At 39.7% G+C, this 17500-nt stretch overlaps 2 protein-coding genes across 14 annotated transcripts in view; one reads left to right on the forward strand and one right to left on the reverse strand.

Annotated features, from left to right (window-relative positions):
- The window catches only part of c2cd5 (C2 calcium dependent domain containing 5), a 31701-nt gene extending 20266 nt beyond the window's left edge, over window positions 1–11435 (reverse strand). For 7 of the 13 annotated variants that reach the window (XM_053622449.1, XM_053622448.1, XM_053622453.1 and 4 more), the window contains exons 1-8: window positions 10922–11430; window positions 9311–9420; window positions 8699–8785; window positions 8421–8592; window positions 7386–7481; window positions 7149–7304; window positions 6266–6476; window positions 2747–2901 (exon numbers count right to left, since the gene is read on the reverse strand). In XM_053622449.1, the coding sequence (XP_053478424.1) occupies window positions 2747–2901; window positions 6266–6476; window positions 7149–7304; window positions 7386–7481; window positions 8421–8592; window positions 8699–8785; window positions 9311–9400 (967 nt within the window). In that variant the 5' untranslated portion in view covers window positions 9401–9420; window positions 10922–11430. The other 6 variants (XM_053622457.1, XM_053622446.1, XM_053622445.1 and 3 more) reach the window with 6 other exon arrangements.
- Window positions 11436–17005: 5570 nt separating this feature from the next.
- tnni1c (troponin I, skeletal, slow c) overlaps window positions 17006–17500 on the forward strand; it is a 3209-nt gene continuing 2714 nt past the window's right edge. The window contains exon 1 of the mRNA XM_053622461.1: window positions 17006–17311. Within this exon, the coding sequence (XP_053478436.1) occupies window positions 17288–17311 (24 nt within the window). The 5' untranslated portion in view covers window positions 17006–17287. The remainder of the gene's footprint in view (window positions 17312–17500) is intronic.

The following is a 17500-nucleotide window of genomic DNA, read 5'->3' on the forward strand; positions in this document are numbered from 1 at the left end:
TCTCTCCGTACAGCTCGGGTTTCGGAGATTCAGCAGTTTTTTTTTGTAGAATGGGTTCTGGACACTCAGGGGTTTAACGATTCTGACACCAACAATGACGCCTGTGTGCTGAAATCACCAGCAGACAGGACCGTGTTCCAGTACCGACCCCTCCCACGTTATACAGTAATCATCACACCGCTGCATTTCAGTACCGCCTTCAACACGTACGTCTCCTCCGATACGCTCTCAGTGCCACCTCAACCATTCCTTACGCACTAACAGCTGATCAGACGATACGATATTAATATACAGATAAATTACATCACTGATCCGAGTGTATCGCAGGTATGGACAGGAAACCGACGGTACATTAGAATCGATTTGTACCAGTTGAGTAATTCATTTTCCAGTTTGTAGATAGAACTACAATTGACCGCGATTTCTTAGTAAACCTAAAAAGATATCATTTACCACAATATATACAGTATAATATATATATATTTTGTGCCGTATTTCCCACCCCTAAGCTTCATTAGTCAGTCCTAAACTAGTTGAACTGCATGAAAGAGTTTCGCGCGCTCTTTCGCAGTGATGTCTGTTGGTAAACGAGACCTTTTAGCTGTACTCGTGTTCGACGTACATGAATCAAAGAGGGTTTTGACTGAACACGCATCGTGATGACGTCACATGACGTGCCTCGGCCCAGATCTGCGGCCATTTTGGTAAATTTGAGTTGCACGCTCCACCGGATATTGCAGAGTCGGTTTGATTTTGCGTTAATTTCTGCGATCGCGAAAATCGCCAGATCCTGGAGGGACTGATTAGCTTTACGTTCTAAATAAGAGGTGACTCGTGTTTAAGTGGTTTTGGTTGGAAGTAAATCATCAAGGACTGAAACGAGCTGAGGCTGAAGAAACGACGTTAATTCAAGCACATCTTCCATGTTGAAAAATGGTGTTTACTCAACACAAGGAGTAATGTCAATGCAGGTGCTTTTACCGTCGTCATGGTGACCTTTCTAGTCATTGAGTTAGTGGACTATGAGCTATATGGAGATCCTTATGGTTCCGGTTCCCTGTTCTTTGAATATGCAGCAAAAACACAGTCATGAGTAAGATATACTTTAGAGTATACTTAGCATGAATTATTTAAACGACGGTGCTTCATCGATATCGGGAAAGCGCGTTTCGTTCCCGAGGGCTAAAGGTGGCGTCGACATTTTAATCGTAACAAGAAGTCACAGAGGAAAGAGAGCTGAAAACAGGACTGAAACGCAAGGCGTGCGCGTGCAGCGTCATCGTTTTTGAGCTGAGCGTGATCATGCAGATTTGTCCGGAATCCGCACTACTCTACCGTCGACCGAGAGGGTTATGGAAACAGGTGCGAGTGAGCTCTCGTTAATTAAAACAAATGCTTTTAAACGACACTCCACAACAATCCAATCACACTCAAGTCTCATCCACTGATTAATGCTCGTTAACTCGGTTCCCACAAACTGCAACGCCGTTTTCTGTTAAAGGGCCGATTAAAGGCGGCCATGTTGCATGCGTTCTGTGGAGACGGAATCCAACAGGAAGTGGGTGTGTCCTACCGGAGGCCGCCTGTAGCAGGTCCTCACTGAATGACACGCTCTTTCTCAGCATGGCTGTGTCTGATTGGCTCACATGGAGAGGGGGAGGAGTTGTACTCCTTGGGACTTTGGTAGTGGGAATGGGTGAAGATTTAGAGTGAAGGATAGGAGAACTGGGAGACAGACAAATCCTCGCTGAGAGAAACAGAGAAGAGAAGAGAAGAGAAGAGGGGTGGAGAAAGGAGGACAAGGAATGAAGAGATCAATGAGAATGGAGCAAAAATGAGGAAGGAATGAATTATGACATCACAGAGTTGGAGAAGGGAGAAAGACAAAGACTGAAGAGGAAGATGATGATTTCATTGTTTTTATTTTCTAGGATGAATCTTTGTGACTGGGAAAAGCCCGGGACGTGCTTTCATCGTAAACGTACGATAATAATAATAATAATAATAATAATAATAATAATAATAATAATTTGATTTAGTGCTGAAATTCCCTCTCCACTGCACAACACACCTGTTTTCGGCAGTCTGTCCTCCTTTCAACTCAAAGTACTGTTTATCCATATATTTCTTTAAACGTTTGAGACACACACACACACACACACACACACACACACACACACACTCACACACTCACACACACACTCACACAGCAGCATGGATATGAAAAATGAAATAAATAAACACAAACATGATTAACATAATCAAAACCCAAAGGTAAACTGAAAGAGAGGGAGGGGAAGCACACTACCGCTCGCTCTCTGTGAGAAGGCTGAACTCGCGGGGCTAATCTATTACGCACTCGTCATCAGAGCCTGAATCTCTCAGCTAGGCTGATCTCCAAACCCTAAACACCAGCGAGCTGATCTTTAATAGACTGATCTCCAATACCTGATCTCTAGCATTCTGATCCCTTACAGCTGATCAAGCATTCTGATCTCGAGCAATCCGATCTTCAATAGCTAGTGATCTCTAGCAGTCTCTAGTGGCCTGATCTCCAATAGCCCAGCTACTGATTACTATATCTATATAGCTATATCTCTGATTGCTGATCTCTAGTGCCCTGATCTCTAGTGCCCTGATCTCTAACAGCTGATCTCGTTGCATGTTCTCTTGGCTGAGCTGATCTGCAGCAGTTCTGTAGAGAGCGTGAAGTAGCGGGCTGATCCCGGGGTTCGGGTGGTCTTACCGGTTTTGGGGGTGAGGCTCAGTTCAGTGTCAGAGGAGGAGGACTGGCGGCTGTAGGACTTGGAAGGGGAGAAGGAAGAGAAGGTTTGGGCTCTCAGTGGGGTGGGGGGTCCTGAGCACAATGAGATGCCAGGGGCCTCCTCCCCAAAAACCGCCCTGTCAGAGCAAGGAGGAACAGACTCAATCTCACACCACGTCTGCACTGAGGGAGTGCGAGCGTCTATGTGTGTGCATGTGTGCGTGTGTGCGTGTGTGTGTGTGTGTGTTGGAAAAGAGGGATAATGAGGTGCATTTCCAACTTCAGGAACCTTTTTTGGAACTCTAGACTTTTTTTGGTGCTGGTTTTAGGTCCCGCTGTACAGCTGGTGCATTTCTGAAAAGCAGGGACTATTGGGGCGGAGCCTGAAAACCCACATGAAGTTGATTTGAAGTTGACCTTCTAACCAGGCATTTTCCACTTAAACGCAATCAACAAAGTGTGTTTAATTTCAAAGCACGAAGTTTCCACTTGATATAAAAGTGTTAGTTCCTTCGAAGGTTCCTCAATGGAAGCAATAAAGAAAACCAAAGGGGAGAGAGGAAGAGGAGGGCTGAGAGATGGGGATGAAACGGCGATGCACAGAGAGAGCCAGGCACGCCAAACAAACAAACAAAAACACACACAAACAAATATGACAAGGCAAAAAGCAATGAGATGAGAAAAAGCATTTGTTTCAGCTAACCAAAGCACAACCCTCTAATAACATGGCTGACATGAGCTTCTGGAGAAATCTAACAACTCCGCAAACTACCAAAACGATCAGCGACACGCTAACCACCTGACTAGCTACACTGTGTGACCGTGAGCTGAACGCAGCCCTCTGATTGGTCAGTGAAACGTGTTGGGGCGGGACATAGCTGCAGAACAGGTTGCTTTGGCAGCTGAAGGAAGAAGGGATCTGGTGATGTCACAGCCATCTGGTCCAATGGGAGCGAGGTTTATGGTGGGGTCATGGGGAGGGGGGGGGGGGGTCATTGAGGGGGTCACGCGGGGGTCACCTGCCTACACTGCCTTGCTCTGGGACCCTCTGATCTCCCGTGTCTGTGTTTCATACCGGCGAAGAGCAGCGTCGGCACGGAAACGGAGAAGCCCTGAGACAGGCGGCTGCTCGCGCTGTGAACCGGACTGCTGTGAGTGGAGCGACATCCAAGAGCAGAAGGAGCAGCCTGCGGAGAGCTACACACACACACACACACACACACGTTTCATACAGAACACACGCATACACACAACACGCTACACACGTACGTGTACACACGCCGACACACAAGTGCAATCAACAGCACAAACACACACACTGATTTATATAAGGCCATCTGCAGATATAAGACATATATATGATAAATTCTATTTATTTTTTTGTACAAACAATTAATCAGTTTTTAATTTATTACATTTAAACCATAACAATGTGAAGGTTGGACTTTTGAGAACTGGTTAAATTTGTTTTTGTGTTTTTTTGAAACACTAAACATTAAAGCATTAACGTCTCCGTGTCGTATTATTTATACCCTCCATATAATATTTATTAATGTCTATGTATTTATTATTCTCTATTTATTTATTATTGTCTATGTATTTATTATTCTCTATTTATTTATTTATTATTGTCTATTTATTTATTATTCTCTATGTATTTATTATTCTCCATGTATCTATTATTGTCTATGTAGTATTACGTATCTATGACAAAAAATATCATCTACAGGAATATCAATATACACATCACGATATTTAAGTGATAGCAAAACAGTAGTCTTTTTTTAATGATAAAAACTGACCTACATGATACTTTTATATTTACGAAAATAAAAGCAACACTTAAAATGAAGAAACACAACTAACTAAATAATAAATACTACCGCTAATAACAACAAAAAAAATCTGCTGTTCCCAATGTCACTTAAAAGTTATACTGCAGTATCTCAGAAAAGTATATCGTGATCAATTTTATCACAATACTGATATTACACGGTTATACTGCCCAGCCCTGCTAAACATAACTAAATACCTGAGCAGATACATCTGGCAATGTAAATGAAACAAAAGTTTTAGGAAACAAAACGTGTGTTTTGAGGAAAAAGACACAGCGTTAAAAAGATCCTGAACCTTGTGGCCAGAAAAGTGTGTAAAACTTATCGATATTCGGTTCTATGAAGCAAATCAATAACTAACACTGCACTTAAAAATCATTCTTTTTTTTTTTTTAATTCTTGTTATAGACCTGCAGATTCAGCCCCCCCCCACCCCACACACACACCACACACACACACACACAACAACGACAAACATATTCCAGCAAGCCAAGCAGAGAACGAAAAAGTAAGCGACATACTGTAGAAACTCACACACACACACACACACACACACACACACACACACACACACCAACACTGAGACAAACACACACGGACAAATGCTGCTCAATAAGCAGGACAACTCTTTACATCAGGATCTGCAGTGCTTCCTGAAAGCGAACGGATGCAAGCATGCAGATGCAGGGCAGAGACGGGAGAAACAGACAGAGAGAGAGAGAGAGAGAGAGAGAGAGAGAGAGAGAGGTGGGAGCATGCGGGAGAAGAACGAGGTTCGGTCTGTGATGTGTTTGTGTGCCGAGGATGTATTCAGGTAGAACATACTCATAAAACAAACAAACCCTCACACACACACACACACACACACACACACACTGAGCTCCTACACATCCCTGCTTAACAAATACACTGATGTTATGGATTGTATATAAAGATATATAATTATTTTATACACTACGAGTCAAAAGTTTGTGGACACTCGACTGAACTGTTTCTCGTGATCGTTAAAAATCTTTTGATGTGAAGATGTATGATTAAATGTGTGAAATTGGTGTTGTAGACAAAAATAAATAATAAACACAGTGTAAAGAATATTGGTAGAGTATTGGTTGAACAGGGATAGCTGGTCCTAATAAATCTCTCATACATACGCTCTTACAGGTGTGTTCACACTAGGTGTTGAAAATGTTTAAGGCTTAGCTCGCTGTAGTTAGCAACAGGATGTTAGATATACACTTGTCTAATGTTAGAGAAGTCAAACATACGTTAACAAGCTCAAAACGTTCTCCATTTACTGTCACAGAACGCAAGGACGAAAGATTACTAATGAGAGATGAGGGGAAGTGGGCGGGGCTTCTATTGGGTCAGTTAATATCTGAGTCAACTGTCAATCATTCCTCATTCATATGCTGATTGGCTGATCTGAACAAGTTTGATTGTGTTATATACAGGAGATGTGTGTATATTGTATAAGGTAAGGTGACTCATCAGAATATAATATATATTATATATATATATATATATTATATATATATATATATATATATATAATTTCTCTAAACACACCAGGTGTGAACACAGCGTAAACGGAGACGATTCTCGGCGCATACACGAGCGCAGGAGGTCTTCGTGTGGTTTTTTTCCCCCCAAACGTGACATCACTCACTCTTTTATATCTTTGGATGGGGAGGAGTTAGAGGGGTTTGCGGCCCCCGTAGGTGCGAGTGTGTTGCTGATTTTGTCGAGCGTGCAGGCGGTACCGATGGCGCGCACAACCAGGCCAGATTCTCCTTCCAGGTCGAAACACTGCAGGTAGCCAACCACGGCGTTCCCGCCCATCTCCAGCACCTTCAGCCCGATCTTCCTCTGGAGCTCACCTGCACAGAGAAACCAAACACCACACACACACACCTCAAACACTAACCTCACTAATTCATCATCATCATGCAGCACAACTTCTCAGTTTTTCCATCTCTGTCTAATTAAAATTATGCAAATTGCAATGTTACACTGTTTGATTTAACATTTAGTTGTAGGCCTGTTTAATCTTAATTGCTCAAAATTTCCCGTCTTTTGGTGATTTCTCCGTTGACAGAGAGAACATTTTGCGACACACGGACTGAAACATTACTAGCATGAAATGGAGGAAGTGGGTGGGGCTTCAAGAGAGCATTCAAAACACCTATGTAAACGTTAACTGCCCCCATCTACTGCTTTTATTAATGGAGGAAGGGGGCGGTGCTTCAAGAGAGCGTTCAAAACACCTACGTAAATGTTAACTGCTCCCATCTACTGCTTTTATTACTTTATTAGCTCTTTTGGTGTGTTTTGAAGAACGTACGTTCCAGCGTACTGTGATGTGGAACGTGTAAGGATTGGAAAGCATGACGGAGTGTTTTAAATATTTATTTTTGGTATTTTCCATCTCACTCCCCCATGCCTGAGTGTCGGAACACCTCTGAGATGATGCATCACCGAGCTAAATGTGAAGTCTTATCTATTATTCATAGGCTGAGGTTCTGAATTTTATAAACACACATCCTTTGTACCTGACATGAGAGAGATGAGTCTCTGCCGGGCCTCGTTGGACGCTCGTGGGGTTCGTATGCGGTCGATCCACTGGTACTCGGGGTCCTCGTTGACTACCAGCTCCTCCACGAAGCCGTGGACCATCACAGCGCGGTAGCATCGCGGGACGGACGTGGCTGAGGGAACGAGCGGGAGAAACCCAGCGTTAAAGCGGAGTTCACACAGAGTACAGGGAGCAGAACCGAATAAAAACTCACTACAGAAGAACTTGACTCCGCAGGAAGACTGTCTGAAACGGTTCAGGTCGTTAAAGAGGTCCACTTTAACCAGCACGTTGATCTCTCCTCGTATACCTAAACACACCCACACACACACACACACACACACACACACACACACACAGTGTTATTAAAACAGAAATATCCACACTCACTACACACTTCCTATTTTACATACAGTGTTTATTACAGAATTATTTGATTTAAATTGTTGAAAGACTGATAATAACGTTCAGCATAAAGAACAAAATACACATTCCTTGGGCTTTAATATTTTAGTTTGTTTAATTTTTCCCCCACGTAAATATTATATAAAGTTTATTGTTATGCTGCGCTATCGTTATGATTGGTACGATATCCATACAGGAATAAATTAAAGTACGTATCTGCATAAATTATGTACATGGCTCAATTTGCTCCAACATCACAGCCATCAAAAAATATTTTACTTTGTTTATTTTCTTTAAGAGCTTATTTTTATAGGTGAATGTCAACAAAACCCGTTTAAATGTAGCAATATTGGTTTTTTTTTTAAACCATCATATACCATATACCAATATCAATATGAATAATATACGTATTGTACATCGTAAAAATTATTTGAAGTAAGGCGACGCAAATATTTGCAAACAAATTCAATTAAACTGTTTTCATGCAGTATTTTGGAATTCGTTCTCTGACGATTATTAATAATAATAATAAAAAAATACCATTATAAATAATTAAGGAAACCACTTTATAGATAATTTACATGTAAAGAGTTTAAACAATAACTCTGGCATCTATTTCTCACATTTCACACTTATTAGTCCTTTTGTCGGCATGTTTGATTCACTTCCTGCAGCAAGTCTATTCAGAGTCGAATCTCTGATTCAGAGTCGAACTCGCTCAGACGCTCTCGGACCGGAGTGCGTTCTCGAGTAAAGGCTACAGAACCGTACTGAGGAGGTGGAGAACATGGCAGGGTTCTGTTCGAACGCCGCGTATGTGAAAGGAAAGCGAATCAGGACGCACCGTGAATGGTGTCGTAGATGGGAAACCAGCCGGAGATGACGGTGGCGGCTTCACTGCAGAGCAGCGGGTCGATGTCGATGTACACCTTCCCGATGGCGTCGTTCGCACTGTACGTGTCATGATCCAGAACCGTGATCTGTAACGGCTCGTCCTGCAAATCCTCATCATCCACCTACACACACACACCGGGGGGGGAATACGCCACACACAGAATACCTGCATGTTAAGTTGAACAAAGTCGCAATTTTATTTAAAATAAAACAAAAGATCGGCCTTACCTCAAACTTAAACCACTCGGAATTCCACTGAGGATTTAGTGACTTCGGACACACGTCTGTTTTAAAAGTCATGTTTCCAAACTTCACCTGTGGAACACAACGACATCAGTGTTAGAAGACAGCATCTATGAACATGAATATGCATGATATGCAAATTAGAAACGCCTCCACATGGCCTGCGCCATCCTCTGAACATCTGCACATTGGCCGTGATTGGTTCAGCGCTGTAGACCTTATTTAGTGACGTCACAAAATGAGCTTGCATGTAGCCCCGCCCCTGGATCAGCCGTATATTGTATAAAAGTGCCAAATACACATCTTTAATAGATGTTAATTGTGTTCTTTCTGCTTTAAAATCCATTATAACATCGTTAATGAGCTGTTCATTGACAGACGTTACGTTTGCAGGCGTTACATCAGTAAAAAGTGATTTTCTATACTTTCTTGCATAAAAGACTTTGTATATTAAGTTTCTTTCATAAACGAATAAATGAAGAAATAAGGTTATTAAACTGTATCATGAAAAGACAAACATAAAATGAGATTAAAAAAACACGAAACCCCTGCAGAAGTGAATACAACCCCGCTGTGTGACGTTAAGGCTGATCTCACCTCCACGAAAGCATCGGTGAGGTCGCTGGCGCGGTCCATGACAGGCAGGTGTCGGCCCGCTATGATCTTCGCCTTCAGCTTCCCCGGCATGGTGCAGATTCAGACCAAACCTGAATGAAGACAAACACCATGTGTGAAATGTTGGGTTTAACAGGGCTGTAAGAAGATGTGGAGATGCCAGAGACAGGTGAGGAGGGACATGGGATCACACCAGGTGGTTCTGACAGACACTGATGGGAATGTCGGTTCTTTTCAATCAGTCGGATCATCTGGCTCGGCTCACCAATACGAGTCGACTCTTTCATCTCCCAAACGACTCATTGACATTTCACTGTAAATATTCTGAACAATGAGAATGAATAAATCACCATATAGTCGCACGTTTCATCCATAAGGACACTCGTGTGCTGTTGAATGTTTTTTTGATTTAATTAATAAAAGAAACGTCGAACCTGTCCAGAATAATGCACTTACCGAAGAGGAATGAATTCATGTGAACGAACAGCTCAGATGTTTAAAAAAGAGGTTTCTACAGAGCGTTTTGATTAAATGTTATACAGTAAGTGATGACATCTATATTAAAAGACAAAGAATAAAATAAAAACGCCTCATTTTTTAAGAGTCGGCTCTTAACGGTCACCTACAAAGAACCGACTAAAGGAGTCGACTCGTTCGTGAACGTCAAAATCAATAATTCATACAGAGCAACCGAAGTTATGCGTGTAAACGTAAATCTGCAGAAATCCTAAAGTTTTAGTAAATACAACAAATGTTGTTGATTTAAGACACAATTTGATGTATCTATAAACCAAATATAAAACACACACGCAAATAAAACTGCGTATTATGCGTAATTTATTTTATATAAATAAATCAAACAAACAAACTCCTGCAAATATCAGACAATTGGTGTGTCTGTGTATTCTTTTTTTTTTTTTAAACTAATAAGCATTTTTACACAGGCATATTGTTGGACAGACTTCTCTCAGACAGCTAACTCTAGCTAATATTTCAGTCAGGCGACGATCTAACTCAATTAGCTCTTCACCTTTAAACAGTTAGAAAAAAAATTGAACATGAAAAAACATCATTGTAATCGTTAAAGTGGAAAATAATCAGTGAAATATCTAAACTTATTAGTCGTAACAGTCAGTTACACCAAAGCTTCCTTTCACCTGTCGTTGCTAGCTAATTAGCTATATTGCTGTAAAGAGATTTCTAGAACTAACAGGGGTCGTATCCGAAATCTCACACTACTGCACTGTATTGTTGATAAAATAGTGCGCCAAAGTGCATCATTCTGACGTCCTATTTAGTACAGGAGTACGCTGTTTAGGACGTAACCACACTAGCGTCCATCTGATTGGCTGAATTCCAAACGGCGCGTGCTCCCTATATAAGGGCACTTCTACAGCGCTACAATATAATGGCTGTAATGGCGTCTCACGCCCTATTTAGTGCACTCGACGTCCAAGTCAACGTCATTTAGGACTCCACTTGTTAGCTAATATATCAGCACGTTAACAAGACCACTGACACCGCTAGGTTAGCGAATAACGCTAACGTGGATTGTTGTTTTTTCCTGTTTTTTAAAAAATGTCCATCACTCACCTGATATCAGTGTTTAATTAAAGTTGTAAAAACACAACAGCATTTTATTCTGACGGTCCATCTGCCTGGCGTCCCTTTAGCTCCCATAACACGGATTTTAACCTTATTCCTGTCACAACAAATGATCAGGAAAGACTGTCTAAATTGGAGATCAGACAATATCCGATCTATTTAAGATCATTTCTTCGCTTTTGTTGGGCCAAATGGTGTTAATAATGTATTAATGAAGCTTGTTGAAGATAAACACAGTGCAGAGGGCTTCCTCTCAAACACCGACATGCAGGAAGGATCAGTCAGGGTTGCCAAAGTGCACGGAATCCCTCTTAAACTATAACTATAAGGGTTCTTTTCAATACGAGGGTGTACAAACTTTTCTACTTAGGGGCCAACTGGTAAATGAAATTATGCAACATGAGATTAGCTAACTGCGATAATAAATATGTAAAGAATAAAACACGACAGGGTGGCGTGTTGAAACGGAGTTAATGTTACCATCCAACCGTTGATTATTTTCCTCTAACAGCGTGTCTAAAATGTTTTATTCCTCTTACACCGCAGCAGTTTATCATACTTCATCTGTTTGTTGTGAAACAAGTTCGTTCCAATTCTCACTGACACTATAGCAGCTATAAATATATTTATTGTCTCTATGTGATGACAAACTATCAGCAGAATCACTAAACACATACTGTATTACACACCTCATACAGATTTCACTGTAAACACATTCAGAGTGTTTCACGATGGAGTTTAACGTTCTGCATATGTTTAGTTTATTTCATTTTATTTCAGTATTCCTGCTGCACCAACCCAAAAAAATAATAACTTGGCAACCCGAGACTCCTGCGGTGAAGCTCTTCCGGGTGAGAGACGAAGGTCAAAGCAGCAAGTCAACTACACTGGACACTTTTATTATATAACTTATTTACATGACCTGTTTATATACTTCTTTAAAAAAAAATCTCTACATTATTTAGCTAAACAAAATGGAGCATTCCACCCTACAAAATAGTAGTGATAATATAATAATAACAATAATCATCATCATTATAACCAGCATCAGATCCTTTTATCAGATGTTTATCAAATTCTTATATTAAATTCTTTGTCAGATTCTTTAATTAATCTTTGAAACTTTCTTCAGGGGTTTCCTCCGGGTACTCCGGTTTCCTCCTCCAGTCCAAAGACATGCGGTGTAGGCTGATTGACATCTCTAAATTGTCCGTCGTGTGAGAGAGAGTGTGTGTGCGTGATTGTGCCCTGCTTGTGCACCGAGATCCCTGGTATAGGCTCCAGGCTCCAAAGAAATACAGAGATGAGCCACAAAAGTTCTGGAATCAAGATGAACCTCTACCAAAGTGATGGAGAAAGAAAGGATCTGCTCATGATCCAAAACTCGCAAGCTCATCTGTGAAACATGGTGGAGGTAGTGTCATGGCTTGGGCTTGCACGGCTGCTTCTGGAACATTCTCACTAACCTTTATTGATGACGGAACTCATGACGGTAGAAGAATGAATTCAGAAGTTTACAGGAACGTTCTGTCTGTAAATTTACAGAGAAATGCATCTGAATGAATCAGGAGGAACTTCTGCCAACTCAAACACACTTCCACCTCAACACAGGACTTCATCGGGGGAAAGTGGAAGGTTTTAGACTGGACAAGTCCATCACCAGACCTTCACCCCATTGAGCAGCATTTCACCTCCTGAAGAGGAGACTGAAGGGAGGATGGGTGGCTGAATCGGGTGGTCTGATTCAAAAGGTTCTATATTTTGTTTGACACGTCTATAAGCTGAAACCCTAAACCCTCATGTCATCTCCATTTTTGGATCTCAAACCCAAATGTCTTTGGTGTACAGCACAAACGAATGAATCGGCCTTGCCGTTCCGATAGTTTCGGAGGGGTCTGTGCTGTGATCATGCAGTATATATACAGTAGCATTTTAACATTAAAAGGAGCAAAGTGTGTAAAACGTACTCCGTAATCTCTGTGGATGAATTTACACTAACGAACATCTCAAAGGATCACAGATATAAAGTCCGAGACTTAATCACTAAACCTCACTGAATATCAACACCACATCCTCAATCCTATAATTATATTCTAATATTACATTGTTGGATGACCTCATCCAGTCACACACACACACACACACACACACACACGCTGTGATTGGGTGTTACATTCTCGAGAATGCGCTAATATTGGCACATCCACTCAGAGATATTCTCATCACCATATGTGTGTGTGTGTGTGTGTGTGTGTGTGTGTGATGGACGGCCACAGTGGTGCATAGTCTGGGGAACACACATGCCTGTGCTGTGACAGTGGAAAGGTTGCAGAATAAATAGTCTGTATACAGGTTCAGTGTTGAGACGGAGACGAGGCGGAGTTTCCTCAAACTAATGCTCAAACTAACGCTCTGATACAATACACGCAAATCTTTATTTATTTATGTCAATATGGATTAATTATTGATGTGTATTTAAATATTTATTATCTATTTAAAACATTATTTATTGATTTCTTGTTTGTTTGTTTGTCAATAATTTATTTATTCTCTTAATTGTTTATTTAGTTTAGTTAGTTAGTTAGTTAGTTGGTTAGTTAGTTAGTTAGTTGGTTAGTTAGTTAGTTTTAAAGGAGTTCTCAGGTTATGTGTCTGTGTTCGAGGCTCATATGTGAATACGGATGTAACTGAATTCCAGGATCCCGGGCATTCCTTTAATTCCTTTAATATTCGGTCTCTTTCCAAACAGGAACCTTTACCTGGAACCTTTTCTGAAAAGAAAACCCTGCTCTAGGGATTCAACATAAAACCTTTAAGGCCTCCGACGGGCAGAAAAAGCAGAACCCTTTAGGTTTCTAGATAAATTATTATTTACTTATATATTTATTTATGTATACAATTTTCTAGCAGTGTATATAAACACTTTAAATCATTTAAATCTAGTTGACTTGATCTAGTTATGCGTCTGTGTAATCTACTGCACGAGTATCAGCAGGAATTCCTTCCACTGTTTAAACACACACACACACACACACACACACACACACACACACACACACACACACACACACGTACCTTCGTCATGATTAAAAATGTTAAAGTGTTAAACCCATTATAGAAATCTGTAACATTATATTTATTCATTTATTTCTTTGAGTTTCATTCACAGAAAAGTAAAACACTCACGCGAGTGACGGACGTTACTGTCACCATCCTGAAGGGGATTATTTCCTCTAACAGCACGTCCCGGAGTGTTTTACTCCTCTTACAGGCCTGACAGCAATTTACCAACAAGTACCATTTATTACTTATTACAGAACAACACGTCATACTTCTTATCCATTTATAGCTACATTTAATGTCCATGAAACGACTGAGTTCCTGTTCGCACTTATGTTATAGCAGCTATAAACACTCGTTCCCTCACCATCCCTCTCTCTATTCCCTCTCTCTCTATTCCCTCTCTCTATTCTCTCTCTCTTTATTCTCTCTCTATATTATCTCTCTATATTCTCTCTCTATTCTCTCTCTCTATTCTCTCTCTCTATTCTCTCTCTCTATTCTCTCTCTTTATTCTCTCTCTCTCTATTCTCTCTCTTTATTCTCTCTCTATATTATCTCTCTTTATTCCTTCTCTCTTTACTCTCTTTCTTTATTCTCTCTCTTTACTCTCTTTCTTTATTCTCTCTCTCTCTATTCTCTTTCTTTATTCTCTCTCTTTATTCTCTCTCTTTATTCTCTCTCTCTATTCTCTCTCTTTATTCTCTCTCTCTATTCTCTCTCTTTATTCTCTCTCTATATTCTCTCTCTTTATTCTCTCTCTCTATTCTCTCTCTTTATTCTCTCTCTTTACTCTCTCTCTCTTTAAGTCAAAAGTCTCTTTATTCTCTTTATTCTCTCTCTTTACTCTCTCTCTTTATTCTCTCTCTTTATTCTCTCTCTTTATTCTCTCTCTCTATTCTCTCTCTTTATTCTCTCTCTTTACTCTCTCTCTCTTTAAGTCAAAAGTCTCTTTATTCTCTTTATTCTCTCTCTTTATTCTCTCTCTTTATTCTCTCTATTCATTCCCTCTCTTTATTCTCTCTCTTTATTCTCTCTTTATTCTCTTTATTCTCTCTCTTTATTCTCTCTTTATTCTCTCTCTTTACTCTCTCTCTTTATTCTGTCTCTTTATTCTCTCTCTCTATTCTCTCTCTCTCTTTATTCTCTCTTTATTCTCTCTCTTTATTCTCTCTTTATTCTCTCTTTATTCTCTTTATTCTGTCTTTATTCTCTCTCTTTACTCTCTCTCTCTTTATTCTCTCTCTTTATTCTCTCTATTCTCTCTCTCTTTATTCTCTCTCTCTATTCTCTCTCTCTCTTTATTCTCTCTATTCTCTCTCTTTATTCTCTCTTTATTCTCTCTCTTTATTCTCTCTTTATTCTCTCTTTATTCTCTTTATTCTGTCTTTATTCTCTCTCTTTACTCTCTCTCTCTTTATTCTCTCTCTTTATTCTCTCTATTCTCTCTCTCTTTATTCTCTCTCTCTATTCTCTCTCTCTCTTTATTCTCTCTATTCTCTCTCTTTATTCTCTCTTTATTCTCTCTGTTTATTCTCTCTCTTCATGTTAATAAGATAATAATCTCAGTGTGTGTGTGTGTGTGTGTGTGTTGGTGAGAAACAGTAAAGAGTGTAAACTCTGTGATGAAGATGTGGGAAACTGAAAGTTACAGCGTTACCTCTGACTGTTACACAGCGCTGACACTGGAGACTCCTTCCTTACACGCTACATAATTAACGTGTTCTTACAGAAAACTTCACCATATCAGTAATTAAAAATGAAATCTGTGTATGTGCCACATCCACCACAGAAGTGAACGAGTTACTGTTACTATGGAAACGATAAGGCATTCATATAAACCTGCTGTTATAGACAACTAATCAACAGCTTCTGACTCTTGTGAACGTACACTGTTGTGTATTCATGAAGTTGAGGTCTTAATGATGGGGTAAATGTTTTTATGATTTTAGTGATCTGCTCTCAGGTGTGTCTTTACATCCTGACTCCTAATGACCTTTCTGAGCTTTACTGTTTTTAGCTGAACGCTGTGTGGGAGTTCACTGCGGTCACGATCCTCGTGTGTAAACAAACAAACAAACAAACAAACAAACAAACCAATAAATAAAATATATTCTGTAATATAACAAGCTGGAGTTATTAGAGAATTAGAGATTTACTTAGAGAGGTTTTTTTTTACATTGTCCTTGTGTCCGAGGAGGAAGGGTAAGTCTATTCTTCATCACACACACACACACACACACATGTCGGCCTTTGTCATGGTAAAAGCAGCTGTCTATTCAGTGGAATTCCTGTGCTATAATTATTTAGCTGCCATCTGTCTATCCGTCTGTCACACACATAAAACCCATTGTTTCTGAGCTCTGAGCTTCCAGTCTCCACTGAAGCATCTTCCGTCAGCAGGTACCGCACTTTTACCTTTCTGCATCAGTTTAATATCACCCGTACATGCAGTGTATTCTACTGCGATAGTCAGATCCTTTCACATTTTACTGGATTTAAAATTGTTTAAAAGTTTACAATTCTTCTTCTTCTTCTTCTCCTTCTCCTTCTTCTTCTTCTTCTTCTTCTTCTCCTTCTTCTTCTTCTTCTTCTTCTCCTCCTCCTTCTTCTTCTTCTCCTTCTTCTCCTTCTTCTTCTTCTTCTTCTTCTCCTTCTTCTTCTTCTTCTTCTTCTTCTTCACTTTATACATGACTAAAACTTAAATAATTAAAAGAATGACTCATTCTCTTAGTACACATTTTAAACATGTTGGACCAGAGTCTCTGTGTATCGTTGTTTTTAAAATAAACCACGTGTTCCTTCTCCTCCTCTCTGTTTCCTGTCACGTTACAGATTTGCACGATGGCCGACGAGTAAGTATAATCAATATAAATATAAATGTTTTTTTATTTCACTTTAAAAAAAAAAAAAAAAAAAACACTTAAATGTATAAAATCCACCAGTGAAGGATTATATTCATATACGTGCAGTAATATTTTCGTTGTTTCTCATGTTATTTTTTTTCTCCCATTTTTCCTGCAAAAACCTCTACAACAGTGTAAGTGTTTGATAATGCACATTTAAACAGAAATATATTTATAATATTTAAAACGTATGAACTATAGTTAAATAAATAACTTTTTTAATAAGTAGTACAAATATTATTTCAGATTCTGAGAAAGCCGAATGCTTTGTAGAGGCTGAATCTTAAAGTCATTTTGCTTGTAATTCACCTACAGTATTTGTTGTTGTTTTGTTTGTTTGTTTGTTTGTTTGTTTGTTTGTTTGTTTGTGCAGGATGCTCCCAGACCGATGGCCCCTCGGGCGAATGTTAAGGTACTTTCCTTTTTTAAAATGCACTTTAAAAACATCAACAACAACAAATAAAAAAAAGCAGTCAGTCTGGAGATGAATAATAATCACTGCACGAATGATAATGAGCCTGCGGGTTTTAGGACCCTGAGGATTTCTGTTATATAGGAATATAATATAATATAATCATAGCTATTATATGTTATTTTATTT

This window comes from Ictalurus furcatus, chromosome 4 (genome assembly GCF_023375685.1).
Source record: "Ictalurus furcatus strain D&B chromosome 4, Billie_1.0, whole genome shotgun sequence".
NCBI classification, from domain to species: domain Eukaryota; kingdom Metazoa; phylum Chordata; class Actinopteri; order Siluriformes; family Ictaluridae; genus Ictalurus; species Ictalurus furcatus.